The sequence below is a fragment of the Spinacia oleracea genome, chromosome 4 (assembly GCF_020520425.1).
Source record: "Spinacia oleracea cultivar Varoflay chromosome 4, BTI_SOV_V1, whole genome shotgun sequence".
Classification (NCBI taxonomy): Eukaryota; Viridiplantae; Streptophyta; class Magnoliopsida; order Caryophyllales; family Amaranthaceae; genus Spinacia; species Spinacia oleracea.
The window spans coordinates 36,973,343-36,981,719 of record NC_079490.1 but is presented as its reverse complement, the minus strand read 5'-3'; the positions used below and the strand labels follow the sequence as shown (position 1 = coordinate 36,981,719).

Genomic DNA, 8,377 nt, shown 5'->3' with positions numbered 1-8,377 from the left:
ATTTCTTACTTGTGAATGAAGTTATAATATTATTGATATTGATATAATGATACAGAAAATAAAAACTAAAAATCAAAAAAGTATTTGATTAACATTATTAATAAAGTTTGGTCCAAGAAATAATGGAGTTTAAAGCCAACTCTAGAGACCAAAAGTAGTGATAAACAAGAGCATGTGCAGTTGAGAGACAAGTAACTAATGACTCGCTAAGCTTTGTCTTCCAATCAGAATGCTAAGTACACCAAACGTGCATACTCAATTAAAACTAGACCCACCTTTTATATAATTCGACCTCTCTATATATAACCTATAGTTTTGTGTATCTTTTCATCAAAATACACTTTCATAAACTAATCTACAATTAGCATATATTCTAACAAGATTTTGCAAACTCTGCTTATTGATCATTCAAATTTTCCTAACAATGGAAAGGAGCAACGGAAACTCGAGTTCTCATGAAGATACCGAATTGAGATTAGGGTTACCGGGAACTAATGGATCTGAGAAGAAACGATTGTTTTCTGAAATGAATGAGGAGTCTACTTCTGGTGTAGAAGATTGCCATGACAACATCCTAATTCCACAACCAAAGTAAGTTGATTGATTACATTTTTATGATTTAAATAATTATGTTTGGTTGACTTGATTTTTATTGAATACTATGGATTTGATTTCTATATTAAACTAATTAAATTTTGTTATCTATTAATTTTTTAGGGTTCAAGCAATCGGATGGCCTCCAATTAGATCTTACCGGAAAAATTGCCTTCAAGTCACAAAATCACAAGAAGAACGCACAAGAATGTACGTGAAGGTTAGCGTGGACGGAGCTCCTTATCTAAGAAAGATAGATCTAAAACAATACAAAGATTACAAGGAACTCCTAAGGGCCTTAGAAGCCATGTTCAAATTTAATGGTATAGAGTATGAACAAACTTATGAAGACAAAGATGGAGATTGGATGTTGGTTGGAGATGTTCCTTGGGAAATGTTTATTGGTTCTTGCAAAAGGCTTAGATTAGTGAAAGGATCTGAATCAAATGGCTTGGCCTAAAAAATTGAATCATATTTATCATGTAAACTTTTTGAGATGAATATTGTGAATATGTATACAATATACTCTTGGATTACAGAGCTCAAATGTTAAAGTTTAACAGAAGGTTTAGCCTTAACAATTCTGAGCACGGCCATGCATTTTACAGTGTCTAACTCTCCGAGAGGCCTTGTTACACAACAACACCATATCCTATCAAAGATAAGAGGACAATCCATTCTTGCAATCTATGAACACCCACTTTGATTCATAGTACGCCCAATAACTGCTTTTATAGCCTCCTTTTACGGTGCGACGTTTAGCTAGCATCAAAGCGAACTAATTCTCAAACGAGCAGACATAATCGCTCATGTTCCGAGGAACGGTTTCTAATCACCATTTATGAGAACTACCTATGACATGACTTTAATCTCTTAAAGTGTTCTCATGGTCAATCCGATACAAGATTCAATAAGTATCTATGCAAAAGGTTCTGACATCCAGTCACTCTAGTTCAAGAAACAGAACTAAAAAATCTACTTGCAATCTAATCTTCATTAGTCATTGGTCGTCCACCTTTCAATGACCTGGATTAGGGATCCTTTGTGACTTCAATATTCAAGTTCACTTATGGGTGTTTCTTTGTCGAAAAATCCATCTTGACATCCCATTTGAATAATTTGAATCACATGGACTTATCATTTAATACTAAACCAAAATTAAATGAATATGAAATAATAAATTTCATAAATGATAAATGTTTAAACCAAATGCTTACCAATTTCTGGGCCTCAAACCCAAAATCAAGCATTTAATGTTTTACAGATATAGGCCTTTCACCCAATACTTAAAACATTCATGGAACTCAAACTTGATTCCATTTCTGCATATGTATGTTGTGTCTCATTCAATGCAGAGGTTTAGTTTATCATACTTTGCTATTCTTAGCATCCCTTTTCTCGAAAGCCTTTCGATGTAAGATGAAAAGATCTTTGAATATGTTTATAGAATGATCTAGTCTTTTATTGCTGTTAGAATGATTCTCATATTCAAAATAGAAAATTATCCAGATAGCAGACTTGTGATCAACCTGAGTTCATTGAAGAACTTCCCCTAAAAACAATTCCCTTTTATTTCTTCTTAGGCAACAATGAATTCATTTTAATTATGTAGAATTTCAAATGATGCTTCCCTTTTGGAATGCTCCAACCAGTTCACATAGATGTGGGAGATACATCTTTCAACTGAGAACTTGGAAACTAATCATTGATTCAGTTTCCCATGCATCACATATGGTTTAGAACCTATGTAACCACCTTTTAATCACGACACCTAATTGCCCGTGTATGTTTGTGGTTTGCCTAACAACAAGATTCAACTTTTGCTTAGGCAAATGCATGTAGCATCAAAACTTTAGTTAATCTTCACTTCCTCTTATCAAGTGCTCATCCTACATATCCAAATGTATTGGATGTTCTTGATACTGTTCCAATGATCTTTGATCCAGATCAATAGAGATTGGTATAAACTCGTCACGATCTAATGTTCACGAGTTATCTTGGCGATCTATATATCACATCATACATGATTGATTGTAATGCAAAAACCATTCGCATTTTAAAATCTATCCATGTAACTTTTAGTTTTATTCTGTTTCAAGAGATACTGAATCTTGCTAAAATCTTGGCATTGCCATGTGACATAAGGTTTAAGCATTCATAACTTAGACTTACTCATATGGGTTGAGAGTCTCTTTTGAGTCTCTCTATTGTGTTTGATTTAGTAATTACTTTTACAGAATCCAAACAACGCTTTAGATCCTATCCAATAGATCTTTAACCCAGTATGTTCTAAGTTTCGCCATGGTTCTAATATTGACATATACTTTCAAATCTAACCATTTAGAATTTGAATATCATTTTCAATAGAGAGATATGTATCTCATATATAGAACCAATAAACATGACTTAGCTCCCAGTAAACTCCTCATCTACAAGATGATCCATATTTTCATAAAGCTATGATTTCTCAATAGCCTTTTAGACAAATATGGTCCGATTCCCACTTGCATGCTTTAATCTACGAATAGATTTCTTAAGCTTGCTCTTTTATCTAGCACCCAAAACTTTTACATTGTGTGATGTACTCAATTCCTTTCTAAAAGTCCAGTTGAGTAAGGTGTTTCTTTTTCCAATTTCCATATTTCCATATGCAATGATTGCTAGATTTATCCAAAATAGTTCAAGCATTCCGACTTGGTGAAAAAGATTTCAACATTATCAATGTTGTGAAGTTGTTTACAATCTTTAACCACCAATCTAGCTTCTCTTTTGTATGTGTATACAATATCATCTCTATATGTTTTGAAAACATGTTTGCAACCAATGGGAGTAAACCCTTTATGCAAATCAACGTTGTATGTTTAGAAAACATGTTTGCAACCAATGAGAGTGAACCCTTTATGCAAATCAACGTTCTATGTTTAGAAAACATGTTTGCAACTAATGGGAGTGAACCCTTTATGAAAATCAACCAAATCATAGATTTGATTCTTTAAGATGAAGATATTTCGGATAAAAAGGGACTCAAACCATTTTTGTATGGCCTCGAACCATACTTATGTTTCTGATGGCCTCAAACCATACTTGGGAATTTTTAATTCGTTGTAGCTAACCTGTAAGTCGTATGTTCTTGAAGCACTTTCCAAAGTCTTCATAGTTTTCATTCCTCAAGATATCTATGTATCTATCTTGGTTGAATTCTATTCCTTATACGATTTACCTAGGTATTGAACATCAAACGTTAGTGTCTATAAAGACATTACTCAAGTCCTTTGAGTATTACGATTCTCATGAAGCACTTCTAAAGTCTTCCTGAAGCTCTTCCAAAGGCCTCTAAGTGCGGAGCTTTTCCAAAGACTCCAAAGTATCCTACATTTGTTTGTTGCTTGACTCGAAGTTCATTCGAGGTCACTTTTCTCCCACTTGCCTTTTTGGAAATATGATGGTTTCCTAAAAGACATTATCTCAAGTAACAACCATATGTTCTCAGATTTGTGGTAGAATCAATACCTTTTGTTTCTATGAGTCGCTCATAAAGAAACATATATCTATCCTTGAGTTTGTTTGATGTAAACACTAACTCCCACTAGGTTTGACAACCCTAGATATATATATGTACTGAAAAGATGTACTGAACCGAAGTTCAATCCTTATGACATCTTATTCTTAGCTCTGAAAACTTTGTTTAGTGTGATAGTCACTTGAGAGTATCATTTAGAAACTATATAGGAAAATAGTCGTGATTATCGTTAAACGAAATAGATTCCGATTTCTCCATTTGGACATACCATATTCTTATAGAGCTTCGATTGTTATAATGCCATATAAACAATCTAGATAATCTTTCTTGGCTCATGCAAACATCACCTTGACCTAGCTTAGATGTTCCAAATTTCTCGCCAAGTTGATTTTATACCCTTTTGTGAATCGCATTGAAGCATTTCACATATTTCACGTTGAGTAAATATAGCCATATTTCTCAAATTCTTGTGAAATAGGTAAGTCATAAAATCCATCTTTGGCCCATGAACTTTATTGTCTAGAAACTTCTAACAATAGTCCATTCCGATGTCATGTTCAACAAGCAAGACTCACGTGTCTTAATTAACCAACTTTCAGAAATCCATGCCATCGAATCTTAGAATGTTGACTTGTTGATATGGTCGTATGACATGGCCAAAGATATGTGGAACACAAATCAAAATGTTTGATTTGAACCTTCTGAAGTTTGAGTGCGAAGAGATTCGTTTGTTTATTAATCAATCATATGACTCAACCCTTAAATGACCATTTCATTCAAATAAACACTCAACGAATGTTTTTGTTTACTTTGAATGTGAGTTCTTCCGTTGTCCAAACAGAAATTGATTATGATGATTAACGGAACATAATACCATTAAGTTCCAGCCTTTAGAAGGACTTTAAAACAAACATGATGACCCTACAATTAATGTAGCACAACTTTGCTTCATTTCCCACTTGTAGGTCAATACCCAGACTTAGCTCCCGGAATTTGAGTTCTTAACAAGAGTTAGAACCTCAAGCGGTAATCTAATACCATAGGAGTTTATTTCCTAAAGGTAGAAATAGAATATCTAAATTCATTTCTTTTGTTCCCCTTTTCTATCCTTTCTAGCACGTTTTCTTATAGTCCAAAAGATTTTACTCTTTTCTTGATCTTCTTACTTTGTTATGCTTACAAAGTCCCTTTCTTTTATTCACTTTGAATGACCTCATCCAATGAGTCTTAGTTCATTATCGAATCAAAAGAAAATTGGTTGTTAACCATTGGTTAGACATGAGTCTTTAACTCAATATTTCATTAATCCAAAACTACCCAATATTCTGAATATATGAGGTCCAATTAGTCTACAATTCAAATTTTAGTTTGAAAACAACCATGAAGATCACTATAAGAAAATAGCATTCAAGATACGCTCTCACTCTCCTTTTCTTTGAGAATCGCTCTCAAAATTAGTTACCAATCGATCGAGGAAATGTTGCAGTTCTATTATCCGAGCGCAATAAAGTTGAAGATTTACGATTCTACGAAATGAACTAGCAAAGAAAACATTCATCATACTTTAATAACTTAAAATAAAAGCATTCATGCAATCATCATAGCTATTAAACATTTCATTCATGCATAAATAAAACATGGTCCAAAAATGAATGAAACGATTCCAAGACCCTAAAAGTCCTAAATCCTTAAGGAGCTTTGGCATGTCATAAGTAGTTTAAGATTCTAGGTAAGCAAAACCTATTGCTAGTAATCTCCAAATTACTCTTGGTCAATAAATTAATACCATAATTATCCCATTGCCACAACATAATGCCATTGTTGTTTGAGTTGAAACCACAATCAACGTGCTCCTTTGGGACGTCTTACCACCTAAGTCAACTAAAATAGCACCTCGCTTTGGCGGAAGCCTACTACCTTAGATCCTTAGATTTTTGTAAGTGCTTGATTTGGAAGGCAATTTTTAAACTCAATATTACTTTGGACCTAGTTGTTTCTATGTTGTTTCGATTATTTAGTGAACTTAATCTAATCGAGTCATACGAAATAACCTATTCATGCAAAGCATACATACATACATTCAAGCATAATATATATCAAAATGCATAAATAGTTGGCGAACTTGTATGGCCCAAAACATCTTGTCTTGAAGCATCCAATCTTCATCACCATCTTGTTAGCTTGGCATTGTTTTGAATCTTCGTTCAAATGCTAACTTAAAGTTCTAAACTTAGAAATACTTGAAAATAATAAAATTACATCAAAATTTCCATGGTTCGCAGACCGTATTTAACTATCCTAAATGGCCATACTAGTCACTTGGAGTACCTGCATTACATAAAATATACATTCTATGCATTCACCAATTCGTATGCTAAAACGAATGGCCCATATAATTATGCAAGTATTTACGTGAATTAATTAAAATTCACGTTCACATAAACGCGTCCTAAAAGATAATCAATTTCCAAATTATTAATCCTTAGACTTTATTCTAATTAAAATTGAATTTAATTAAAATAATGCGACCTACGAAAATAATTAAAATAATTATTTCATTTTAATTTCATTTAGTGGCTCCCACTCAAACCAATAATTATTCCGGATAATTAATTATAAAATATTAAATTAAAACTCGCGGCCCGACCCAAGTAAATAAAATATTAAATTAAATATCCCGTTAGCCCAAATTAATGCAAACATGCGAAGCCCAACGAAATAAACAATTTTCAAGGAAAAGGGTCCAAGTGCACGGTTGGGCTAGGCTTGCGCCCAGCCCATTGCGCCCTTGTGTGGCCTACGAGGCACACGAGCAAGCTCGCATACCCCGCAGCCTATGCGCGCGCGTGCCCACAGCTCGTCGCTGCCCTGCGCGCTCGTCGTGCTCATCGCAGCGCTGCACGTCGCAGGCCTTGTGCCTTGCTTCGCCGCAGCACTCGCAAGCCAAGGCGCTGCGTTGCTTGCCCTTTCCTCGCCCAGTGCGCGCGCAGCACGTAGCTCGCTTGCTGCTGCCCGCGTCGCTGCGGCTCGACACTCGCATGGTAGCCCGCATGGCTCGTCGAGCCACACGCCCACCACACACTCCTGTTCATGCCTACGGACCAACTTAATTAAAAAAAAATTAATTTCACGAACTTTTCATTAATGTTATTTTTCATAAAAAAAGTTAGGATTTTTATGTTCGAAAAACAACGGTTTTTACGATTTAATAAACTTAACGATAATCCAATTTCGTAAAATATTAAATCAAGGCTAACATTATTCAAATTTTCAAGAACGAACGAATCAACTAAAACATTTGAACTTTTAAATAATAAAATATAAAACTTTAAATTGTTCTTTAAACATTTAAATTTCAGATTTTAATAATTAGGTTTAAGTGCGATTAAAATTAATGAAATCATTCAAAATTTTAATCCAATAATTTTTAAAATTAGCCACTGACCCATGAAATTATATTCCCTTTCCCAATTAACCGAATTATTAGACCTAAATTATTAAAAAAATCAATTAAGGATCTAAATTTTACGAATTGGGGAAAAGCAAAATTAGGGTTTACACTTATCGGAAACATCTGAAATTTTTACCATGGATCAAGAATATACCCAGTGACATCGTGTCAAAATTTCAAGAAATTCCGAGTAGTTTAGGTTGACCTTTTAATTGAATTACTTTCCGACACTTTTAATTTTTATTAAAAAATTAACAAAAACGCCGAAAAACCGACACTTCGAGGCCTGTTTTTGCAATTCCATTCTCATGAGTTGATCTTAGAAAATAGTTTTCAATCAGATTAGGGTTTGAAAAGTCGAAAAAACGAATCTTTTTCATTTCGGAACAGCTTATGCGATTAATCCAATAATCCAATAAAAAATCCGAAAAAATGAACAAAAATTCTGAAATTTCGACAGTAGAAAAAACAAATAAAACATGCTAAAAAATTCTTTGAATACATAAGACTCTGATACCACTTTAGGGGAATACAGTTAAACATAGTAACATGTGCGAAAACAATCCCCAAAGCCAGGAAGCAGTATAAAGCACAGATTAAGCATACTTACGTTTGAAGCGTGTTTTCCTCAATAATCTGTCAACGAACACGAACTTAGAACTCCACTTGTCGTTCCTCTACTTGATTCACCGACACGATTAGATCCGTCTTGATAATCGTAGCTTAGACAATTGATCAAGAGAGTTTGCTTTTGGGAAGAACTCACTTTGGAGGCACAGAGAGAATTAGGGTTCTCTGAGTCTCTAGGGTTT

General features: G+C 34.1%; 1 protein-coding gene across 1 annotated transcript; it reads left to right on the top strand.

The window, feature by feature from the left end:
* Positions 1-326: 326 nt before the first annotated feature.
* LOC110788533 (auxin-induced protein 22D-like) lies at positions 327-1,192 on the top strand. The gene is made up of 2 exons (XM_021993172.2): positions 327-591; positions 718-1,192. The coding sequence occupies exons 1-2, from the start codon at positions 425-427 to the stop codon at positions 1,052-1,054; spliced, it is 504 nt and encodes a 167-aa protein (XP_021848864.2). The 5' UTR covers positions 327-424; the 3' UTR covers positions 1,055-1,192.
* Positions 1,193-8,377: the final 7,185 nt, after the last annotated feature.

Coding starts and splice junctions, on each gene's coding strand:
- LOC110788533 (XM_021993172.2), top strand. CDS start 425: ATGGAAAGGAGCAACGGAAACTCGAGTTCTCATGAAGATACCGAATTG. Junction 592..717: donor ATCCTAATTCCACAACCAAA/GTAAGTTGATTG, acceptor TTAATTTTTTAG/GGTTCAAGCAATCGGATGGC.